The 25,668-nt window shown below is 34.7% G+C and overlaps 3 protein-coding genes and 2 long non-coding RNA genes across 6 annotated transcripts; 3 read left to right on the top strand and 2 right to left on the bottom strand.

The window, feature by feature from the left end:
- Window positions 1-7,348: 7,348 nt before the first annotated feature.
- Window positions 7,349-8,171, top strand: LOC139892757 (uncharacterized). The gene is made up of 3 exons (XR_011774222.1): window positions 7,349-7,604; window positions 7,780-7,985; window positions 8,091-8,171. It is a non-coding gene; the product is annotated as an uncharacterized lncRNA (long non-coding RNA).
- Window positions 8,172-8,357: 186 nt separating this feature from the next.
- LOC139892756 (uncharacterized) lies at window positions 8,358-10,198 on the top strand. Of its 2 annotated transcripts, XR_011774221.1 has the most exons (4): window positions 8,358-8,425; window positions 8,972-9,138; window positions 9,280-9,415; window positions 9,919-10,198. It is a non-coding gene; the product is annotated as an uncharacterized lncRNA (long non-coding RNA). The 2 variants fall into 2 exon arrangements; XR_011774220.1 differs by lacking the exon at window positions 8,358-8,425 and having other exon boundaries at window positions 8,459-9,138.
- A 3,074-nt stretch (window positions 10,199-13,272) lies between these two features.
- On the top strand, window positions 13,273-15,342 carry LOC139889500 (exocyst complex component EXO70A1-like). The gene has a single exon (XM_071872447.1). It carries the CDS (start codon window positions 13,273-13,275, stop codon window positions 15,340-15,342), a length of 2,070 nt encoding a protein of 689 aa, XP_071728548.1.
- Window positions 15,343-15,926: 584 nt separating this feature from the next.
- LOC139892755 (glutamyl-tRNA reductase-binding protein, chloroplastic) lies at window positions 15,927-17,670 on the bottom strand. The gene is made up of 5 exons (XM_071875879.1): window positions 17,201-17,670; window positions 17,016-17,099; window positions 16,710-16,805; window positions 16,409-16,558; window positions 15,927-16,230 (listed from the first exon to the last, which is right to left on the bottom strand). Exons 1-5 carry the CDS (start codon window positions 17,666-17,668, stop codon window positions 15,994-15,996), a joined length of 1,035 nt encoding a protein of 344 aa, XP_071731980.1. The 5' UTR covers window positions 17,669-17,670; the 3' UTR covers window positions 15,927-15,993.
- Window positions 17,671-21,010: 3,340 nt separating this feature from the next.
- LOC139889499 (uncharacterized) lies at window positions 21,011-24,845 on the bottom strand. Its single transcript, XM_071872446.1, has 2 exons — window positions 21,926-24,845; window positions 21,011-21,369 (listed from the first exon to the last, which is right to left on the bottom strand). Exons 1-2 carry the CDS (start codon window positions 24,843-24,845, stop codon window positions 21,011-21,013), a joined length of 3,279 nt encoding a protein of 1,092 aa, XP_071728547.1.
- Window positions 24,846-25,668: the final 823 nt, after the last annotated feature.

Raw genomic sequence — 25,668 nt, 5'->3', positions numbered from 1 at the left:
ATATTTAATCAGAAACAACTGAATATGAGGCAGCGTAGGTGGATTGAATTATTGAATGATTACGACTTTGAGATTCGTTACCACCCGGGGAAGGCAAATGTGGTAGCCGATGCCTTGAGCAGGAAGGACAGAGAACCCATTCGAGTAAAATCTATGAATATAATGATTCATAATAACCTTACTACTCAAATAAAGGAGGCGCAACAAGGAGTTTTAAAAGAGGGAAATTTAAAGGATGAAATACCCAAAGGATCGGAGAAGCATCTTAATATTCGGGAAGACGGAACCCGGTATAGGGCTGAAAGGATTTGGGTACCAAAATTTGGAGATATGAGAGAAATGGTACTTAGAGAAGCTCATAAAACCAGATACTCAATACATCTTGGAACGGGGAAGATGTACAAGGATCTCAAGAAACATTTTTGGTGGCCGGGTATGAAAGCCGATGTTGCTAAATACGTAGGAGAATGTTTGACGTGTTCTAAGGTCAAAGCTGAGCATCAGAAACCATCAGGTCTACTTCAACAACCCGAAATCCCGGAATGGAAATGGGAAAACATTACCATGGATTTCATCACTAAATTGCCAAGGACTGCAAGTGGTTTTGATACTATTTGGGTAATAGTTGATCGTCTCACCAAATCAGTACACTTACTGCCAATAAGAGAAGATGACAAGATGGAGAAGTTAGCACGACTGTATTTGAAGAAAGTCGTCTCCAGACATGGAATACCAATCTCTATTATCTCTGATAGGGATGGTAGATTTATTTCAAGATTCTGGCAGACATTACAGCAAGCATTAGGAACTCGTCTAGACATGAGTACTGCCTATCATCCACAAACTGATGGGCAGAGTGAAAGGACGATACAAACGCTTGAAGACATGCTACGAGCATGTGTTATTGATTTCGGAAACAGTTGGGATCGACATCTACCGTTAGCAGAATTTTCCTACAACAACAGCTACCATTCAAGCATTGAGATGGCGCCGTTTGAAGCACTTTATGGTAGAAAGTGCAGGTCTCTGATTTGTTGGAGTGAAGTGGGGGATAGACAGATTACGGGTCCGGAGATTATACAAGAAACTACCGAGAAGATCATCCAAATTCAACAACGGTTGAAAACCGCCCAAAGTCGACAAAAGAGCTACGCTGACATTAAAAGAAAAGATATAGAATTTGAAATTGGAGAGATGGTCATGCTTAAAGTTGCACCTTGAAAAGGCGTTGTTCGATTTGGTAAACGAGGGAAATTAAATCCAAGGTATATTGGACCATTCAAGATTATTGATCGTGTCGGACCAGTAGCTTACCGACTTGAGTTACCTCAACAACTCGCGGCTGTACATAACACTTTCCACGTCTCGAATTTGAAGAAATGTTTTGCTAAAGAAGATCTCACTATTCCGTTAGATGAAATCCAAATCAACGAAAAACTTCAATTCATCGAAGAACCCATCGAAATAATGGATCGTGAGGTTAAAAGACTTAAGCAAAACAAGATACCAATTGTTAAGGTTTGATGGAATGCTCGTAGAGGACCTGAGTTCACCTGGGAGCGTGAAGATCAGATGAAGAAGAAATACCCGCATCTATTTCCAGAAGATTCGTCAACACCTTCAACAGCTTAAAATTTCGGGATGAAATTTATTTAACGGGTAGGTACTGTAGTGACCCGAACTTTTCCATGTTTATATATATTAATTGAGATTGATATTTACATGATTAAATGTTTCCAACATGTTAAGCAATCAAACTTATTAAGACTTGATTAATTGAAATATGTTTCATATAGACAATTGACTACCCAAGTTGACCGGTGATTCACGAACGTTAAAACTTGTAAAAACAATATGATGACATATATATGGATATATATATATAGTTAACATGATACTATGATAAGTAAACATATCATTAAGTATATTAACAATGAACTACATATGTAAAAACAAGACTACTAACTTAATGATTTTTAAACGAGACATATATGTAATGATTATCGTTGTAAAGACATTTAATGTATATATATATCATATTAAGAGATATTCATACATGATAATATCATGATAATATAATAATTTAAAATCTCATTTGATATTATAAATATTGGGTTAACAACATTTGACAAGATCGTTAACCTAAAGGTTTCAAAACAACACTTACATGTAACGACTAACGATGACTTAACGACTCAGTTAAAATGTATATACATGTAGTGTTTTAATATGTATTTATACACTTTTGAAAGACTTCAATACACTTATCAAAATACTTCTACTTAACAAAAATGCTTACAATTACATCCTCGTTCAGTTTCATCAACAATTCTACTCGTATGCACCCGTATTCGTACTCGTACAATACACAGCTTTTAGATGTATATACTATTGGTATATACACTCCAATGATCAGCTCTTAGTAGCCCATGTGAGTCACCTAACACATGTGGGAACCATCATTTGGCAACTAGCATGAAATATCTCATAAAATTACAAAAATATGAGTAATCATTCATGACTTATTTACATGAAAACAAAATTACATATCCTTTATATCTAATCCATACACCAACGACCAAAAACACCTACAAACACTTTCATTCTTCAATTTTCTTCATCTAATTGATCTCTCTCAAGTTCTATCTTCAAGTTCTAAGTGTTCTTCATATATTCTACAAGTTCGAGTTACATAAAATCAAGAATACTTTCAAGTTTGCTAGCTCACTTCCAATCTTGTAAGGTGATCATCCAACCTCAAGAAATCTTTGTTTCTTACAGTAGGTTATCATTCTAATACAAGGTAATAATCATATTCAAACTTTGGTTCAATTTCTATAACTATAACAATCTTATTTCAAGTGATGATCTTACTTGAACTTGTTTTCGTGTCATGATTCTGCTTCAAGAACTTCGAGCCATCCAAGGATCCGTTGAAGCTAGATCTATTTTTTCTCTTTTCCAGTAGGTTTATCCAAGGAACTTAAGGTAGTAATGATGTTCATAACATCATTCGATTCATACATATAAAGCTATCTTATTCGAAGGTTTAAACTTGTAATCACTAGAACATAGTTTAGTTAATTCTAAACTTATTCACAAACAAAAGTTAATTCTTCTAACTTGACTTTTAAAATCAACTAAACACATGTTCTATATCTATATGATATGCTAACTTAATGATTTAAAACCTGGAAACACGAAAAACACCGTAAAACCGGATTTACGCCGTTGTAGTAACACCGCGGGCTGTTTTGGGTTAGTTAATTAAAAACTATGATAAAATTTGATTTAAAAGTTGTTATTCTGAGAAAATGATTTTTATTATGAACATGAAACTATATGCAAAAATTATGGTTAAACTCAAAGTGGAAGTATGTTTTCTAAAATGGTCATCTAGACGTCGTTATTTCGACTGAAATGACTACCTTTACAAAAACGACTTGTAACTTATTTTTCCGACTATAAACCTATACTTTTTCTTTTTAGATTCATAAAATAGAGTTCAATATAAAACCATAGCAATTTGATTCACTCAAAACGGATTTAAAATGAAGAAGTTATGGGTAAAACAAGATTGGATAATTTTTCTCATTTTAGCTACGTGAAAATTGGTAACAAATCTATTCCAACCATAACTTAATCAACTTGTATTGTATATTATGTAATCTTGAGATACCATAGACACGTATACAATATTTCGACCTATCATGTCGATACATCTATATATATTTTGGAACAACCATAGACACTCTATATGTGAATGTTGGAGTTAGCTATACAGGGTTGAGGTTGATTCCAAAATATATATAGTTTGAGTTGTGATCAATACTGATATACGTATACACTGGGTCGTGGATTGATTCAAGATAATATTTATCGATTTATTTCTGTACATCTAACTGTGGACAACTAGTTGTAGGTTACTAACGAGGACAGCTGACTTAATAAACTTAAAACATCAAAATATATTAAAAGTGTTGTAAATATATTTTGAACATACTTTGATATATATGTATATATTGTTATAGGTTCGAGAATCAACCAGTGGCCAAGTCTTACTTCCCGACGAAGTAAAAATCTGTGAAAGTGAGTTATAGTCCCACTTTTAAAATCTAATATTTTTGGGATGAGAATACATGCAGGTTTTATAAATGATTTACAAAATAGATACAAGTACGTGAAACTACATTCTATGGTTGAATTATCGAAATCGAATATGCCCCTTTTTATTAAGTCTGATAATCTAAGAATTAGGGAACAGACACCCTAATTGACGCGAATCCTAAAGATAGATCTATTGGGCCTAACAAACCCCATCCAAAGTACCGGATGCTTTAGTACTTCGAAATTTATATCATATCCGAAGGGTGTCCCGGAATGATGGGGATATTCTTATATATGCATCTTGTTAATGTCGGTTACCAGGTGTTCACCATATGAATGATTTTTATCTCTATGTATGGGATGTGTATTGAAATATGAAATCTTGTGGTCTATTATTATGATTTGATATATATAGGTTAAACCTATAACTCACCAACATTTTTGTTGACGTTTTAAGCATGTTTATTCTCAGGTGATTATTAAGAGCTTCCGCTGTCGCATACTTAAATAAGGACGAGATTTGGAGTCCATGCTTGTATGATATTGTGTAAAAACTGCATTCAAGAAACTTATTTTGTTGTAACATATTTGTATTGTAAACCATTATGTAATGGTCGTGTGTAAACAGGACATTTTAGATTATCATTATTTGATAATCTACGTAAAGCTTTTTAAACCTTTATTGATGAAATAAAGGTTATGGTTTGTTTTAAAATGAATGCAGTCTTTGAAAAACGTCTCATATAGAGGTCAAAACCTCGCAACGAAATCAATTAATATGGAACGTTTTTAATCAATAAGAACGGGACATTTCAAACATGTCCCTGCCGATACACATGTTTTTGAAACAATCTAAAATTTCAAACACTAATCCTAGCCTTCCATTATCATTAACATCTATAATCTACACCATCCAAATTTTTTAATCAACATTATGACCTCATAATCACCTTTAGTAGTTATTCAATGACTAAAATACCCTTGACATAAAAAAACGGGATCAATATGGTAAATTAGGAGTTCTGCAAAATTGAATTCATTCACGCTCAAACAAGAAAAACAGCCTGATTTCCTCTCAAAAAATACACTACAGATCTTCAAAATCAAGATTACATCTTCATCTGCAAAATTTATTCACAATTTGATAGAAGAAAGGGATTCTGAAGGAAAATTAGGGGTCTCTTCCATCAATCTCTTTCACTGCTTCTCTCAACGAAAAAAAACCCTATTATGCTCTCCACCGTCGTCGCTAGGGTTACAACAATTGGCAATTCGTACAGTTTGAGATCGAGAAATAGTGGTGCGGATAAGAAGGCGTCTGGTAGTCGTTTAACACAGTCAAATGGACGAATACGAACATTTCTTGATCTGAAACAACCTGGTAATGAATCAGGAAGATGATTCAAATGAACCTAATGTGTATTACACTGGTGGTGATAAAAGGTACAATAATTATTACTATAATGTAAGGTTTATTTATTTTATCAATTTTTGTTTATTATAATCTATTAGTAATAAAGTTGATTCATTGATTTGTTTATCATAGTAAACAGATCATAGTTTGATGATGATTTTGATGATTATATTTCTAAACTATCAAGATTAATGCTTGGCGTTCTATGTAGTTTTTAGATACTCTGAGATTAATTTGAATCGCTTCTAAGTGCAGTTATGTTCAATTGTTCAAAGATTATTGAGTAGGACTGAAGAAAAGAATATTCCTTTATTAGCACGTAAAATGTAATACTCCACGTATGAAATGATAGTAGATAATTCTTCAAATAGATGACGCTGCTCCATAATATGCATATATTCTTTGTAAACTCTTGATCACTATCAATCAGGTTTATGCTTTTGTATAGGCGTACAAAATATACTCTCTGGATAGATCATCTGATACCATAGGTTACAATATCTAGCTATAGGACATTAATCATGATTTGATTCATGATCAATACAATTCGCTAATGTAAATGTCATATACATTAAGCAGCAAAAGTGCACATGACATCCATTTATTTATTTTATAAGATTGTAAAAGCAATCTGACATTTAGTGTTTGATTGCAGTGAAATGCTTGTGCATGATCCGAAAAGGGTGAACTATGTGGAAGCTCTGTCTAACCATGCTAGACAAGCAGGTACAGAAGAAGGAAATCATGGTCATTATCATCAAATGTCATCTTCAAGCTCGAGAAGCTTTGCTGGAAGAGGAAGACTACTGTCTGGAGAGACAACAAGAGCTGCTGCTCCCATACAACCTGAATCCGAGGTTAACAACAACACACATATCACTTTTTAGACCAATGGATTCACAATCAATGATGGTCCTTTGAGGAGGCTGGATGATCCTCAAAATGCATGATTTTAGGAGGTAGTACAACTTTTTAACACGAGTTTGATCAACATACAATAACACTAAAAAATAAATCAAATAGGTTTCTTTGATGCCTAAAACCTTTGTCTGCTGGCCTGCTCTATATTGATGCAAAATTGATTATTTCAGTTTCTTTTATTATCTTGAACAATAAAGAACTCTCTTTTATAAAATCAAATTCAACATAAAAGGAAGAGTTGTTATAATTTGTGTAATTTTGCAAAACTTTATAAAATTTATTATGTCTACATTAATTTGAAATGAAAAACAGATCTTTGAACTTATGAACATCTGAAGTGGCGAAATGGGCGGGTTGGCCTTATTTAGTGATTCTTTTTTCGTACTTTATTTGGTTATGAAATGTTATTGCGTTATGGATTCCCATTTGGTTTTGAATTATGGAGATAACAAAGGGATAATACATCATTGAGAGTTGAGCATTAACAACATAAGTGCAGTATACAAATAAGTCTTGGGTGTCATTTGCACTACCGGACTTTTAGGGTCTTCATTTTCTTGATGTGGGTATAATTTATAGTTCTAAATATTATTGTGATACCAATCAACATGATGTAAATATACGTCTGATGCTCATAGATACATTTTGTACACTTAGTCTGATGCTTATAAAACTTATTCGTTCCATTTAATGATAAATTAGTATTTTGATTAAATCTATTAATTTTATTATTGAGTATTGTTTTTTTTTCTCGAGACTTCTTGCTATTTAATTAGTTTTAAAGAAATTCATTTTTTTTATTAAAGGTATTATTTTAATTATTCGCTTAACTTACATTTTGCTAATTTTACATGTGTTAGCTTTACATTTATTTATTTTTTCCTTTCTTATCTTGATACAGATTTGATCGTTCAATGGTTTGGTGACCAGAATTATCAGTGATACAAATATAGATTGTATGTATAATTTGTTACTATTATAGATAACAACCGGAGATAATGATAAGGGTGTGAAGCTTTATGATCCGGGGTATCTCAGTGCGGTACATGTTCGATCGTCATTTTGCTATATTGATGGCGATGAAGGGATTTTGAGGTACAGAGGGTACCAATTGAAGAGTTGGCTGAAAGTGGTTCGTTCTTAGATGTAGTCTACCTTTTATGTGAGTCATACACATTTAGTTTTTTTATTAGTACTCAAAGTTTGTGCTTATATGGTTATATGTCGTCTGTCTAAAAGAAGTAGAAAATGAGAAATTGTTGTTTGTTTTATGTACTAACAGTAGGTCGGTTCCTAAAAACATTACAAGTACTAATGATTTATATTGTCTGCTGCAGTGTACGGAAACTTGCCGTCTCAGAGCCAATTAGCAGGGAGTTCACTGTAGCACAACATCAGCCGATTCACAGGGTATCTTGGTAAGACGGTTTTACTTTCAAAATTTATGTATAGTTCACTCGATTGCATAATGTTGTTACAGGGTTAAGATCTGTACAAATCTAAGCCATTACGTGACAAGCAAATAGTTCGCATACTTGGGAAGGTTTGATTATTCACTACTTCATCCGTATCCTTTTTCCTTATATTATTAATTTATAATAAGTTTTTTTAAATTTCATCGGCTTATGTGTTATTGCTAAATGGCCAGGCACCTACTATTGCAATGGCATCATATTTTCGGATGGCGGGTAGGCCTCCCATTCTTCTATATAGCAACCTTTATTACTCGGAGAACTTCTTATACATGCTAGATTCATTGTATGTTCCTTATGATGCTTGAAAATTACAAGTCAACATGTCTGCTAATACTATATCATACTTTGTTTACACTTAAAGTCAGAGTTGAAAAATATGCAACATCTTAGTTGTTCCTCTTTAGACCACTCCTATGTATGATTTTCGTTCTATTCTTTCAGTAAAAATTCGCGGGAAATGAGAGATAAAAAAAGGGAAGGTTTTGCTTAGACATGCAAGTTTTCAACTGTAAGTTTGTTCCTGTTAAAAGTATTAGTTTAGATGTATTAAATTTGTTGTGTATTTTTTGTTTTACTTACTTTATTACTGATAATTCTACAATGATTATTTGGTTACACAGTGTAGGCTGTTGAGTACGCAGTCTTTAGATAATAGTATTGTGTTAGGTGTTAATACGGTTTCGTCTTTGTTAACGGGTCATGAATATGTTGTTACTGCTATAAATTGGAGCGAATAAAAAATTTCAATTGTAACTGGTCATCTTTCATTCGCTTTTGTACTTGAAGTTTGTTATGTAGTGGTAGCATTTTCGCCCGCTTCATCTAAAATTAGATTAAATGGCCGGGTCAATAAGACCAAAAGTTTAAAAAGCACTGCTCAAACAAGTTTAAAGTTTCCATAATGTATTATTGATGCATATAAATACCTCTGACAGATGTCTCCATTTGAGTATTTTGTTGCTTTAGGAAATTTACTTAAAAACTTCCTTCTCTGATGTCTCCATTTGAGTATTTTGTTGTTTTGCAGTGGATGAACTTAAACATAAATTTTCAGGTTATACCCAATCTTCAGGTAATACCCATGTTTTATTATTCGGGCTCAATCTGTCAAATATTTGGTGCTGGAGCTATATAACATTACACCTCGGGTCGGGCTATTTCGTCACTCTATCCTTAAAGTGTGTGAACAGGTGCTATACTTTATAGTATCCTCTATCAAAGGTCCTGAAGTACATCCTAATTTCTTTGTACATGTTTACATCTATACCAATTTCGGTAAAGTTTGTAAATAATTGATACAATTTAGAATGATGTATTGAAGTTGATGTTTCTTTAATATGAGAGTTATATTGTTGATTGCAGATTTGTGGAACTATTGTGACAACTTTCATTGCATGCTAAAGACGAGCATTACTGAGATGGAGTCTGGGTTCGGTGCTTGCATAGAACGGCGTACTGAGTGCATTACTGACTTTTGAGAGGTTGTTCGGCTGCTGAGGTATTATAATTTTCTTCTAACAATTGGCATGTTGAACAATAATTAGAATTTGTTGTGCACAGCCTTTCAAAAACATTATATATTTTGTGTTATGAAGATTAACGTTGCTAAACCATGACGAGTTCTGACCGATTAAACTCTGATTACCGATTTTTACAACTTTGACTAATATGATGTAGAAGATTGCATGTGTGTGACCATATATGTATGCTTATGTTAGGGGTATTTACGTGTGGATTATTTTGATTCAAAACTAATTACATGAAGCTTCTTTATGCATATTTTTAACAATCCATGCTACTTACTTTAGACTCATGGAGTGGTAACTATATGGTGTCAGATTGTAACAATTGTTAAAACTTGATAAATATCGTTTTTGTAGGGTTTCTTTCAGAAGATTAGTTCTCCCAAATCTTAGAAATCGCAACCAGTCCGATCCATCCATTTTGACACCTGAGACTTTTTTGTCATTTAATAAATCTAACTCTACTATTTTCTTGAAGGTTTTTACATTGCAGATGTGGAGTTTAGCAATACTGGATTACAAAGTGCTGAAAGTTTAGCGAAAGATTTAGGGAAATATGAGATCACGATAGATTCAAGGTGTGCTCCATTTTCTCATTTAAGCTTTAACATTATTTTGTATTATAGTTTTGGATTTTTGTTGGTTCATCTTGTACGTTATGTAGAAACTTTAGCCTGTGAAAAATTGATTGTCTACGTATGAGTGTTCGTTACTGGAATGGGTATAACTACTTTCGCGTATGGAAAAACTGGGCTGTTTACGGGTTTGTGGTTGTGTTGTTTACAGAATTACAGGTTTGTTTGTATTACAAACTTAACGTTTAATTGTAAAAACTATGTCTCTAAAATAATTTATTAATTGCTGGAAAGGATAGATCTGTTTTCAATTATATTAAGAAATTGAAGGGTTTAGCCAAACAGATTGTGAATCCACCCACACATAGAAGTCCTAGCAAAGGACATAAAAAGAAAAAAAGATAAGGTAAGGGAAATCTTTGAAGAGGCTGAGGCTAGATCTAATGATAATTTAGATGTCAATCAGAATGAGCAGGAGCATGATATTCAATCATCCGTGATTTCACGGAAGCTAATCAAAGTTCAAGAGAGTTGGCAATTGCAGCCCAGCACAACAAAACTTTTAAAGGAAAGAAAAATAAAGCCGAAGAGGTTGCTGATAAATTACAGGTTGGGTCTGCTGAGTGTTCGGATGATGTTAGGGAAGGTGATGATGACGAGCAGGAACATCAACCTACCTCTAAATTCGCAATAAAACCAAACAAGGTTAGTGGCAAAATTCTAAATCCTAAGAAAAACCCTAAAGAAAAACTTGAGTGGGAGAACTTTCTTGAGGGTATGTTCGATAGTAGCGAACGCCCAATCAAACATAAACAATGAATTTCGCTACACTAGGGGTCTCGGGAATAAGGATAAAGGTAGAAGAGTTGGGACCTTGATTAACAAATTCGACGTATGTACACCACGAAATTAGAAGGATGTGCATTATAGTTTGTGATTGTTGGAGTTGTGCAAATCTTTTTAGCAAACACATCAATTCCATGGTTATGCTGCCTATGTTTTAATGAAAAGGTGCAGACTTCTAAAGAACGATTTGAAAGTATGGCATAATTGAGTTGTAGTCAAAGATAAGATTGAGATGGCTACTGTTGCAAGTTACAGTTATGACTTGAAGAAAGTTCAAGTAATAAGAGATTTGTCTATGTTTTAAATCTCTTGTCTGAAGAAAAAAATGGATTTGAAGGTGCTTTAATTGGTTTTTCAAAGTCAAGTAGATAGGAAGAAAATGTATGGATTTGAAGGTGCTTTAATTGGTTTTTCAAAGTCAAGTAGATAGAAAGAAAATGTTTCAAGCTCATGTTACTTGGTTTATCGAATCTTCCCAAAAAAAATTGATTTCAAGATGCTTTAGGTGGCTTATTTGTTTATAATTTATTGTTTGTATATGGGGATTTGGAGGTCTTTTTGGTGGGTAGTGTGTTTCAATTAATTGACTTTTATATTGTAAATGGTGTGAGATTTTTTGTTGAGGATTTGATTCTACACAACTTACTGGTGATGATTACTTCATTAGATGTAAATGGTTAGGGGCTGGTCTTGGTTCATTATCTTCCATTGTTGTATCTTATGGTGATCATGGTTTTATTTGTTGGTCTAAAAACAGACGGGTTTCTTTTTATAACATGTTACGATTCAAGTTTAGCTTTCACCAGTTCAACACCTTTTCTAGAACAATTCACCGGGTTAACCGGTGGAAAAGGGTTCATTTGCGGTCTGTTGTTAACGCGAAGGTTTGTGTGGTACTTCAATTCTATAGGTGGCCGTCTCAACATTGGATGTTAGTTCAGTGGGTGTAAGTTTGTTACTTAATATTTGCTAGAGACACTGAGCTTCTTTTGTTTGTCATCCCATTATGTAATCTAGATAGTTCTCTATTTGTATTGTATGGGGTTAATTCACTTGGACATGTAATCATGTAAGTCCTTGTGAATCAAATTGTATCCTTTGACTTTTCACAATTTTGTGAAAATATTATGTATTTAATTTTCCGTTTTTTGCTAAAAAAAGTATAGTCAAAATTGGAGTTGTGAACAATTTGCTTTAACTAGTTTTCGAACCCTCGCTTCGCGCCGGGGGTTCGATTTTTAATGTATTTTATTGTGTTTAGTTACGGAGCCTGCGAGTGAAAAATCAACATATATGAAAAGTACCCTAAATATTTAGCTTTTTTTAAAAGTGTCCGTTTTGCGTATAGTTAGTGACATTGTGTTCATAAAATTATTTCGAGTTTAAGGATGGTGTCGGAAAAATTTAACTCGTTCGAGCGAGAAGATATGACCTGTTGAATGTTTGAGTGGAGTTTATTTAAGATATTTTATGAAAATTTTGATTTGACGCTTTAACCCCCTGTGTTGGGGGCCGATTTTAATTTTTGAACAAAGTGTGTGGGGCTTTTGTGGTGTTACTTGAAAGAAAGAAGGGGAAAAAAAGAAGTGAAAAGACGAAAATACTCCTGGTACTATTCATAAGTTTTGTCTAATAGTTAATATGGTAATTGCATGTTCATCTGACAAGTAGTGCAATTTAATAAGATTCTACTTTATTCTATTCTTATAAATATTATAATTATATAATTATGATTTTTAACTTCATGTTTTTTGGTTTTTCAGGTTGTAACTTGAAAAAAAGATGCGTTCATGGTTTTTAACTTTATGTTATTTGTTTTTCTAGGCTATAACTTGCTTGTTTTATTATGAGTAATTGAACATTACTACCGAAACAGTTTTGATTTATTAACAACCTAACAAATAGTATATAAAAAATAATTATTCTGACAATTCAAATTTTGATTCGTCCCTGAAAAAATCTCGCGAATTCGCGGGTCTTAAGCTATATATATATATATATATATATATATATATATATATATATATATATATATATATATATATATATATATATATATATATATATATATAAAGTATCTTATGTGTGTGTGTGTTTTTCCAATGAGAAGAGATAGAGTGAAGTTGGTGAGATGAAGTAAAACCAAGAGTATGAGTAAAGACATAGCAATGGGGGCAGAGGAGTTTGGTTTGAATATCTTACAAACTTCATTCGTCCGTATGTTTGGTGGAGAAATTACACAACTTTACCTCACCCCCCAACGAAGAACTCATTTACCCAACTTTTAATAACTTGTACTCCCTAATAAACTCCAGTTCCAATTTCAATTCCATTTCCATTTCCATTTCATGAATATAAATAAAAAATAAATACTTGTATCTTGGGAATTAATTAACTGATCTACGATGGAGATGGAACAACTGGTACACACCAGAGATCTCCTCAAGACCAGCTTACAACAATCAAGAGAAATCAGCTTTGAAATTTACAAGACTAGTGCTGCCAATGTCTCTCGTATCAATCACACTTTTCCATCTTTGGAATCACGCATCAGAAACATGGCTTCCAAATGTGCCACATTTGGCATCAAAGACCTTGTCGAGCGTGCACTTCCACCCCTTTATTCGGTTTTCATGGTCTACAAACTAGTACTTGACCTCCAGACTACGTTGCAGGTCTCACACCGCAAATCCTCCTCTTGTTTTGATGACCACCTCAACATCCTCAAACGCTTGCGACAGTCACTTGCACTTCTCACCAACACTTGCAAATTAGCGATCAGGTGGGTCCAAGATGTGAAGCAATTTCTTGATCAAAACACCACCACCACATATAATAATGATTATGATGATGACGATGATGATGATGATCATGACTTCCACCCCTACCACTCAAATGTTATCAAGACTTTGTATTTACTAGAGGAGTTGCAGGGAATTGAGGAGCGTTCCCTACTCGACGAAGGAATTCTTGGTGTTGCCTTTCGAGACTTGAAACATGAATTCAAATATCTTTTAATCCACAACAGTTTTCCTCTTCAAATTGATGAAACTGATAATCATCCATTACTACCACATCTTCCTTTTCCTGTTGTTGATAACCTTAAAGCCATCATTACATTTTTTGCAAACGACAATCATCATTTGGATGAATGCATGTCTATTTACACAAGGGTTCGTACCACAATTGTTCAAACAAGTTTACAAGGTCTTGGCTTGGATTATTTAGAGATGCCAATATCAGAACTCGAAAGCATGGAAGACATACAAGATTATGTAGACAAATGGGGGATGCATTTAGAGTTTTTAGTAAAGCATCTCCTTGAATTCGAATACGTACTATGCAACCAACTGTTTGGCCACATACAATTCGGTACAGATTGCTTCTCCAAGATTGCATTCCATTCAAGAATACAAGATTTTATCAAATTTGGGAATGCGGTTACAAAGGGTAAGAAAGAAGCACTCAAATTATTCAAGTTGTTGGACCTGTTTTCCACCCTCAACAATATTCGACATGTGTTCAACAAGATTTATGGCGGGAAACCTTGTTTGGAGATTCAAAATCAGATGAGGGATCTCATTCGAAAGGTGGTCAACGGGGCTTGCGATATTTTCAAGGAGATTTCAGCACAAATTGAGCTGCAAAGGCTATCAGATCCTCCTCCAGATGGTACGGTTCCAAGATTGTTAAGCTTCGTAACAGAATATTTTGACGAGCTGCTAGACGAAGACTACAGATTAGTACTCGACCAAGTTCTTGAAATCTACTGCAGCTGGAACTATAATAACAACAAGACATTATTCACAAAGGGGGGACTTAATGTTTCAGTTGAGGTTCACAACATGGTAAAAATGTTGGAACTTAACTTGGAGACATGGGCAAAGAGATACGAAGACGTGGTTCTGTCTTATATTTTCATTATGAACACGAGTTATTACCTGAGCAAACATTTAAAGGGTACAAAGCTGGGGAATCTAATGGGAGAATCTTGGATAAAACTACACGAGGATCGCGTAGAATACTATACAACACTCTATTTGAAGAGGAGTTGGGAGAAGCTTCCAGCTATCTTGATAGACGACAACGGTGGGGCCGGGGATGATGCGAAGAGGAAGAGGATCAAAGGGTTCAATGATGAATTTGATCAAGTGTACAAAAAACATTCAGGGTGGGTGTTGTGCGATAGAGGTTTGAGGTGGAAAACATGCCAGAAAATACTGCAAGTCATAGTCCCGGTTTATAAGAACCACATGATTAACAACATGGGCTTGATTGAAGGTGCGGATGGTTATGGTTCGAGTCCTAACAACAACAACTACATAAAATATAGTGCAGAGAGCCTAGAAAATTTGCTAACTTCCATGTTTCAACCAAAGTTAGATAAGTATGGCAGCAGCAAATGTACTACAAACTTAATGGGTAAGATCAAGAGTGCCATTGCAGGTCGCTTCTCACCGATAAGACTTGCGGCAGCTTAACCAATAATTTCATATAGCTCAACTCTTGATTGTGCAGAACGTCATAATCAACGGAGTACTTACTCTCTCTCACCTCATGTGATGTGTAGTACCATAATAATATAAATATAAGATGTACAAAATATATAATTCTGTATAAAACAGTCTTACCTTGTTACCTATATGAATCAAAAGTATATGAAACAATTTCATTAATAACTGTCATCTGAAAACAGTATACCGACTTTCTTGGTGGAGAGTATTGTTAAGATGCAAACGGCGATTAATGAAGAATCTATAATAAAATAAAGCGTTATAGAAAGAAAAAAGCATAATCAAATAACTAGAATAAAAGGCATCAACCATTGCATTGCATATTCAAAAAATTGTTCCATTCAGCAGAAGAAATGTAGCAGCATGAAGAACGTATGTATGTCCCTTACAGATAGTATAACTATCAAATAACTAAAATGAGGCAGCCGTCATACAAAATATCATGCTCAAATCAAGAAAGATACAGGAGTCGAAACATAACATAATGAAATACAATAGGTCACCGGGCTTTAAACACACTTGTCTCTTTTAACTCCTACTATTTTTGCTAGCACATTCACAACCAGTGAGTCATATAATAATTTACTTATAACTAGGACAATGTAATTTGTAATCTCACTATACTTTGGAGGCGATCTTCTTCAAGTGTTTGACTTTCTCAAATTCTAGGGGATGGTAATTTTTTTCGACTTCCCATGCTAGTTGGGCCATACCATTAAAACTTGATTTTGCACCTTTCTCATTTGTGACTTCTCTAGGAAAAGGGATCCGGACCTCATAAACATCATTTTGTGGACCATATAGATGTATGTCAAACCCTAACCGGTCAACCCACACCATCTTTGCTCCTGACACCTAAACAGCCAGCCAAAATTTATGCCATATCATAAACAATGCATATAACTAACCGGGTTTGGTCACAATTTCTCTAACCAAACTTGCTCAAGGGCCTAATTGCTTTAAAAAAGTTATCAACCAGTAACGTTCCATAGACAAACTGAGCAAATAATGGAATGCACATATTAGTTCAAACCTGAATATCTGAGTCCACATAGATATTGCAAAACCGCAGGACATCGTCCATGTTATGTGTGTTTATCTCATGAACTAGATGCTCCGCACAAGCTCGAAGTGGATCCGCTGTTGCCTGTTTATATTCTGAAGAAGTAACCCAAACACCATCCTGCCATTTTGTAAGATTGGGTTGGTCCCACATTATTCCATAGGACGTGTAGGATGCATGAATATAATTAATGCAGAAATGTACCTATTTTTCATATTAAAGAACATAAAAAGTAGATGTGTAAAAGTGGATAGTAGGTAGATAGACAGACCTCCATGAAGTTGTCCATTTGTAGTACCCGTTCCACACGAAGAAGATGAATAAATTCCGCATCTGCTTTTTCCCCAAACCTCTTTTCCCATAGCGACTGTAGAATTGAACATTTTGTAATAAACCAATCAATAGACGATTAATAATAATGAAGTTAATCACTGATTTATAAGGAATAATAAAATAACATTGGATGTTATGCTGCTTATTTTCCCCCCAAAGCATATTAGAATAACCGAATGTAAAATGTAAAATGATAAACAAGTGCATAATAATTAAGTAAAAGGGGGGCTGAAATGAAGAATACCTTGAAGAATAACTGATCACTCTGAGGACACTGAAGGATACCTTGAATGGTGCATTGTGTTGTTCGAAGCCCACATTGTTCCAACTGTCAAATTACTCAATTAATTAAAATTATTTGAACAACAACAACAAGTACTGTATTAATTTAATCATATCATAATAAAGTAAAGATAGAGAAGGGGATACCTGAACATTAAGGCTGGAGGGAATATAATTATTATTATTGTGGCTGGAATTAGAAGAAAAAAAGGAATGATAATGTTTAGGGTTCAGGCAAACAATTGGAGTGCCTTGTTCTGGATCAACGGCGAAACGGACACCAACACCAATTGAACAATTCTTAAATTCATCTTGAGGATAAGAAGTGGAAAAAGTAGCAACAGATGATAACTCCATTATTGTTCTCGAAACCTCCGCTGCAGATGGTTTTTTATTAGTTAATGATAGTGATAGATCGATTGTTTTTGATTGAGAAGCCACAGCAGCAAGTGAAGAACAACATCTCAACGTTTTAGATTTTGATTTGGAAGTGGAAGTGAAACAGATGATGGGCGGTTGTCGTTGTAATTTTGGGGAAGAGATGATAACCATGTTAGAAGATGATAACATTGAACTGGATGATGATGATGATGATGACCCTTTCCAATTCATCATAGAGTGGTGCTCTTAATGATGTGTATTTTGCACGGAAGAAATTGTCGAGTGGTCAACATTTTGGCTATGTTCGTTTTGAAGGTATTACCGATATCGATTCGTTTACCAAGGTCTTGAATTCCATTCAAGTAAATAGTAGATGGATTCGAGTCTATAAGGCTTTGGACAAGAATTCCTCAGGTGTCGAACCTCCTTTTGGCAGAAATCGTGAAAAGAAGACTACTGCTTTCCCTGCTAACAGAAATCATGGTCCTGTCCCAAATATTGATGGGCTCGAGGACTTTCCTCCGGCTCCTTGGAACCGAGGGCAGTCTAATTCATCTAAATGTGGGGACAATAACACTGCAATTCCATTTGATTATCTCGAACCCAATAATTTTCAATTCCCTGCCAATAATCGAATTGAAATTAAGGTTGGAGGTAAAAGTTACGAATTTAGCCTACCTGTGTCGATGAACAACCATAACCTTATTTTTAGCTTTAACAAGGATCGTGTCTCATGGACGTTAATCGAGGTTAACAATTTACCGAAAAAAGTCGAATGTGGTGATGCTTTGAAGAAAACCAGTGAAGGTGATTTGTGTTCGTCGAGTGTGGAGAAAACCAGTGAGTCCCAATCGGTGCCTGACAAGGTTTCGTGTATGATGGATAATGAGGTGGATAATGAAGTGGGTTCGAATGGTATTTCCTGCAATAAAGTGGCCATGGAACAAGATGAGGAAGGAGATGGATATGCAGGTGTGGACGAAAAGCTTGAAGAGGGAGAGTTTGTTCCATCTCCGTTTGACGGTTTTTCGGTTGATGTTTCTTCACCGGAATTTGTGCAGGTCGATTCTTCAATGGCCGGTATGGATCTTGGTTCGAGGGAGGATGATGCGAATTCCAATACGGCTGCAGAATCCAATGACACGCGTGACAAGTTGGCTTCCCCGGGACATATTCAAATTAACTTTTGGCCTGAAAATAATTTGGGTAATGGGCCAGTTCAATTTAAGGATTCTAAGGTGGACTGCGAAATTCCAATTGGGCTGAACTTCTTTACAGATGTAAATGGAAACGCTTCGGGTGAATCTAGTTTTAATGACCGGAACCTTGTTGACTCGAATGAGGTTATTGATTGTCCTTCATCCAACGCTGTTGCCCGTTTTCGTGTCAAGAGAAGAAAAGCCCCTCCTCTGATTAAAAGTCACTTCATTAATCATGTGTGGGGAAGGAGTAGTATGAAACTTCGCTGACGTCGGGAAAACTTTCGCTGGCAAGAAAGATTTCTTATTAATAATGTGATGAAAAATGCGATTGAGGACGACGATGAGGAAGCTTGTTGCTCATGTTGTTGTTCTTCCTCCAGTGAGTCCTCGGAGTCGGAAACATAGATTCTAGCTAGTCGTGGTGTGCGTTTTTCGTGTTCTCGTAATCTTGCGTTTTTTATTGCTTCGAGTCTCTTTGTGTTGTGAGTTTTTAGTTGGGTGTTGTCTCGTGTTTTTGGTTCTAGCTTCTTGCTAGTTCCGGTTCGTGTAATTTTTATATTTTAATAAATTCTACTTGCCTTTAAAAAAAATAATAATAAAATAAAATAAAATCATAGAGTGATTGCAGCAGCAGTAACATCCAAAATCAACTACTATTTCGGCTTTTTTGATATGGTTGGCCCAAACCGATTAAATCATAAAGCCCATTTATCATTTGGGTAAACTCATTTAATCAGGGTCCAATCCCACAAACTACACTTTCTAAGTTATTTTAGAAGAAGAAAAGTTCAATTTAATTAGGGATTCCAATGAATTGGATAGTGGCGGAAGCAGGATTTTATTTCAACGGGGACGAATTTTTTTTTAAAATCGCAGCAACTTTTTTGGACAAAATATGGAGTTTTTTGAGAAAAAATTGGAGCTTTTTATAAGGCAAAATGTTAAAATTTTTGGGCAAAATTTGAAGGTTTTAGGGCAAAATATGTAGGTTTTGGGGCAAAAAAAAATTCACCGAGAGCGAAGTCGAAAAATCCAAAATTTTAAACTGAAAATTGCAAATCCACTGCCCCCCATTCCCCCCCCCCCCCGACACACACACACACACACACACACACATAACCGCCCCTGGAATTGGATATGAATCGAATATTTTCATATCTATATTAATATTCATATTATTTTGTTAAATTAGTGTATATATATATATATATATATATATATATATATATATATATATATATATATATATATATATATATATATATATATATATATTCGTTAATTAAACGGGTGAATAAATATATGTTAGATATTACAAAAATTTATGAAAAATAATTTTATTATGAAATGAAATTGTCAAAAACATTTCATCATATTATATATATAAAAACACGTGTGATCGTTGTCGCACGACGGGATTTGAACACACAATTTGAAGGTTGATAAGTCTTTTAATACCATTAGTCCAGAAGTACTTTGGTAATTGTAAGTAAATATATGTTGAAACTAATATTACGTGAATCTCTAAGATTATTAGTTAGATGCACATGCTTTGACCTACTTTTAAATGTTATTATATTTTATTATGACCACTGTTTTCTGTATGGTTTAGAATTTAATTTACCTAAATTAATGTATGCATTTTGATACTTTGTTAAAAGTCAATAATAAAAAGATAATGTGTTTTATACTTTCAATAATTAGTTTATAGTGCATATGTATTATTATTATTATTATTATTATTATTATTATTATTATTATTATTATTATTATTATTATTATTATTATTATTATTATTATTATTATTATTATTATTATTATTATTATTATTATTATTATTATCTCTTTAACTATTTTAAGTCAGGATTAATATAGGTGACACTTAATAAATATGTTTTAGGATAAATTTATTTTGATGATTGATGATGATACAAATGACATGGAAAAACTATTATTTTGATCAAAGTGGAATTGAGATTGTGCAAAGTTAACAAAAAATTGTCAGTTTGAAGTTGGAATTTACTGTTTATCAGATTTTCAAATGAATATATATACAATTTATGCAAAATTAACAAAGTAAAAATTACATTTAGCACTATCTCGATCATTGACTTAGCTTTCGGGCTAGATGACACATATGCTGCACATTTAACCTTGAGACCATATGTTAACTCGAAGAAAGAAATATTTGTAATACATAACTAAGTATATACTCATCATTATGTCATTACCAGATAGAACTACACCCCCAACATAACAAAAAAACAAAACCTGCGCGCTAGCTAGCTACTGTACATATTAAACTATGCTTTCGTATATGAAAAATCTTCTAACAAGAACATCAAATCAACACTCATTGATTAATGAACACACACTATTTAGACTCCTTAAGCTTACTCCCTATACGTGCGTACACATCTTCTAGTTCTTTCACTACATCTCTCATTGACGGTCTTTTGCTTGGTTCCGTTTGTGTACATCTCAAAGCAAGCTGAAGCACTTGGGTCACTTGTTCCCTAACAAACGAATCATACAGATCATCATAAAGACCTGGATCCACAACCAATTCTAACTCTACCGTTTCACTCCAAACTGACCGCATCCATCTCACAATGTCTAGCCCTTCTTCAAATGAAGGATCAACTGCCTGTTTTCTGGTCATTAGTTCCAGCAAAACTACACCATAGCTGTACACATCAGACTCCGTGCTTTTCGTAGATGTAAATGCATTTTCTGTCCAAATGTTTATATCTTTATTTAGCATAATAATCATATATATGTAGGTATACACATGCTTTCAATTCAATAATTGTTTAAATTAATAAAAGTTTTAGGGTTTTTCCTGTTCAGGTTACCCGGGAAGGGCGAGTAATCCGAACCCATACTCTATTGTATGCAGCCCATCAGGAATACTCCATGCCTCCCTATTTCCTACTCTTCCCTTGCCACCCCATCAGGAGTAATTGTTCAAATTAATAACAGACAATAAAACAAAAATGAAATATAAACTAGACAAAATATCACGAATGGTTCTTGTAGTCTGTATCGGATTATACTTGTGTTTCCTGTGTTTTTTTCGTCAAAGATGGTCCTGTGGTCTGCCTTGAATCACCGGTGGTCCCTGTGGTTTGAACCACATGGACCATCCTTGACAAAAAAAAAAAACAAACCACGGGGACCACTAGTGATTGAAGTGCAAATCACATGATATCCTTGAGGGAAAAAAGCTCAGTGACCTGAGTGTAATCTGAAACAAAACACAGGGACCATCCGTGATATTTTAATTTACCTGGGGCAATGTAGCCAATTGTGCCACGTAACGTGCCACTCATTAGTGTGGAGGATGATTGATCCAGAAGCTTAGCAATGCCAAAATCAGAGATGTGTGGTTCCAACTCCGCATCCAAAAGAATATTCATTGGTTTGATATCTCTGTGAACTATAGCAGGATCACAATCAAAATGAAGATACGCTAAACCATGTGCGGTTCCAAGAGCTATGTTACAACGAATGCTCCAATCTAACAATGGAGGTGGATATACCTCATGCAATATGTCATGAAGACTACCATTATCCATAAACCTGTACAATATCAACCCATAATCCTTTTTCATCCAAAATTGTTCCAGTTTCACAACATTCCTATGTCTTACCTTCCCTACCGTCTGAATCTCTCGAATCATGCTCGTACTTCCTTCTTTTTCACCACCTCTAAACTCAAGTTTCTTTACAGCATAAACAATACCCTCATCCAAGGTTGCCTTGTACACACTTCCATGGGCGCCTTTACCAATTAAGTACGTGTCATCCAACTCCATTGTAGCTTCCATTACTCTACGAAACAAAGATGAATCGCTCTCTTTATCAGTAACCATTTCTTCAATGTCATGTTTGTCTCTTCGCGTACAATGAAACACCGAGTCAAGTCCAATGACAGCTGCAAACAAAAATGCTGACGTTCCAAGGGCTACCATTGCAGTTTGGAGCTTATTAAGTCCTTTACGTCTCTCAAAATGACTGCTACATCGTCTCAAGGTTATTCTGGTAGCATCACAATCATTCATAAGGCTGCAATCCACACACAGACCCAGATTCCCTAAAAATGAATAAGCCGACGCTTTGAGAAATTTCACCAACGCTGCTGGTATTTGACCCGTGAAGAGATTGTATGAGATGTTGAGGTCGGTTAACGCGTGAAGCTCTGCAAGTGACGTTAGGGTTCCGTTTAGATGGTTGTGAGAGACATCAAGGTCTTGTAACATCACCAGTTTATTGAAACCTGAGGGAAGTTTACCAGTTAGACTATTGATGCTGATATTCAAAGTGACAAGTGTATCGAGAGCTACTAATCCTGATGGGATGGTCCCACTTAATGAATTTCCACCAAGTCGAAGATCTATCAGTGCCTTGAAGTCTGCTACGAAACTTGGGATGCTCCCTGAAAAATGATTTTCTGATAAATCAAGTGTCAGTAACCCTGACATGGTCCGCAAAGCAGTTGGAATTGACCCGTTGAACGAGTTATGACTCGCATCAAAGTTCAACATCCTGCTGCAATTACCTAGTTGAGATGGCAATTGACCTTCGAATACATTGTAAGAAAGGTTTAAACCCTGAAGCTGCAACAGGTTTCCAACCTCCTTCGGTACAACACCGTAAAGCCTATTCATAGATAGGTTAATTTTTGTGATATTAATAAGATTGCCGTATGTTTTTGGAATTTCTCCTTCGAACCCGTTGTTTTGAAGATTCAAGAATAACAGGTTTCGGGTATTAACGAAGTCTGGAAGTGGCCCAGTCAGATTATTATATTTTAGAATCAATCTTTTAAGACTCGGGCAGTTGCTAAGATCAAAAGGAACACTCCCTTCAAGAGGATTTAAACCCAGAACCAGCGTCAAAAGTTTGTTACCAGAGCAAAGATTGGGTGGGACGGGTCCGGTGAAAGAGTTATTCATGAAATCAAGTATGGTTAAAGAACTGCTATTGATTCCTAACGTTTGAGGTATGATGCCCGAAAAACGATTAGTATAAAGAGTTAATTTTCTCAACTGCTTCATCCAGGTGACCTCGATTGGTAGTTCACCAAAAAGATGATTCTCGTATAAAAGAAGTTCCTCGAGGGTTTCGATTTTCCAAATACTCGTTGGAACCTCACCAGTTAAAAAGTTGGACATCAAATAAAGTTTTGTGAGTTTAAGCGTACCAAGCTCACTTGGAATTAGACCTTTAAGTTGATTAGTGTCTAGTTGGAGATCAACTAATGAGGTGCAATTCGAAAGTTCGTATGGTATCGAACCTGACAACTCGTTATCCGAAAGGTAAAGAAGAATCATGTTAGTGAGTTGACCGAAAGAAGACGGGATCGGACCTGTTAAGCCGCTTCCCACAACCGCAAACTGTTGCAGTTTACTACAGTTTCCCAACTCAGGTGGAAGACTGATAAATTGGTTGAAAGATAAATCTAAATAGATCAAGTTTTTGCAACTACCACCTAGAGGAATTTTACCCTCTAAACCAGCATCATGAGCATCTAAATAAACAATATTAGCAAGATTATTAAGGCTATCAGGTAAGGATTGGGTGAACCGATTATTATCGATACACAATTGTTGAAGCTTAGTCGAATTTCCCAAGTTAGACGGAATGAAACCGTTGAGGTTGTTAAAGCTTAATAACAGAATCTCCAAATTTGGAATGCGAAAAACGGATTCTGGAATCGAAGCATTGAGTGAGTTATTAAAAAGGCTTAAATATTTTAAGTTTAATAAGTTACCAAGGCTTTCTGGAATATTACCAGAAAAAAAGTTGAGGGACAGGTCTAAGTGTTGAAGAAGACTACAGTTGGCTATCTGTGAAGGAATTGGTCCAGAGATGTAGTTAGAGCTTAAATTTATAGATTTAAGGTGAGTTAACCGGGATATTTCTGGACCGAGTTGACCGGTAATTTGACAACCTGATAAGTCGAGAGAGACTATGAAGTTGTTGTTGTTCGGGTCACAGAGTACACCGGGCCAGGAACATGGATAAGGATCAGATGCATTCCAGGTGGATATAAGAGAAGGAGTTGAAATCCAGTGGGTTGAGAGTGATAATAATATCTGGCCATCAGGGCACAAACCAGATACTACTACAGAGTAGAATAAACAAGCAGTAATTGACCATAAGTTGATGAAACCAATCTTAATGATGTTTGTTCTTATCCTCATTAAACTGAATGTTTATTACAATAAGAATAAGAATAAGGGTGAGTGTGTCTGTATGTGTGGGGGATTGTTGTATGAGATGGTTGATGAGATTAATATATCATAAAAATTTCTCCGCCCACATCACAATTCTTTTTCCTTTTTATAATGCCATGATTATAATTATCGTCAAGTCAAATATATGGAATAGAATATATGCACATGAAATGTTATATCATGAAAAGTGATATATTGCAGATCTCGTTCATAGGTGGCTGTCATCGTATTTCTATTTCTATATATTATGAAAATATACCCTAAAATTAACTACTACTACAAGTATTTGTTTGTGTATGGTCTTTTCTTTCCATCTGCTTGTCAGTTTGTGTATTTCTTTTTTGTCTTGTTAGTGTGAATTAATATTAATATAATAATAACAATAATAACAATAATAATAATAATAATAACAATAATACTGTTGGACCCCTAGTTTCCAACAAATTAGACCACTAGTCCTTTTCTTTTAAAAAGTACAGAAATAGTCCCTCATATTATATCAAATGCATAGCGCTAGTCCTTCTGGCTAATGAAAGTTAAAAATGCCCGCTAAATTATATCATTTGCTAGGCACATGAGGGAAATGCAATGTTTCATTTTAAAGTCCACTTCTACGTCATTTATGTTGATGCGGTTTCAAGTACCTAAACTCCATATCCATTTATACACTTCCGTTTTAAACGAAGGAAGCTCGAAAATTTCAACAATTATTTTTTTTCTCCAAAGATGAAAAGACGTGTTAAGAAAGTATGAAAATTTGTTCTTGTTTAAGAAATTACGAAGAGAATAC

This window comes from Rutidosis leptorrhynchoides, chromosome 2 (assembly GCF_046630445.1).
Source record: "Rutidosis leptorrhynchoides isolate AG116_Rl617_1_P2 chromosome 2, CSIRO_AGI_Rlap_v1, whole genome shotgun sequence".
Classification (NCBI taxonomy): domain Eukaryota; kingdom Viridiplantae; phylum Streptophyta; class Magnoliopsida; order Asterales; family Asteraceae; genus Rutidosis; species Rutidosis leptorrhynchoides.
Note: the sequence above shows the minus strand (reverse complement) of the source record. Positions and strands in the feature narration are given on the sequence as shown.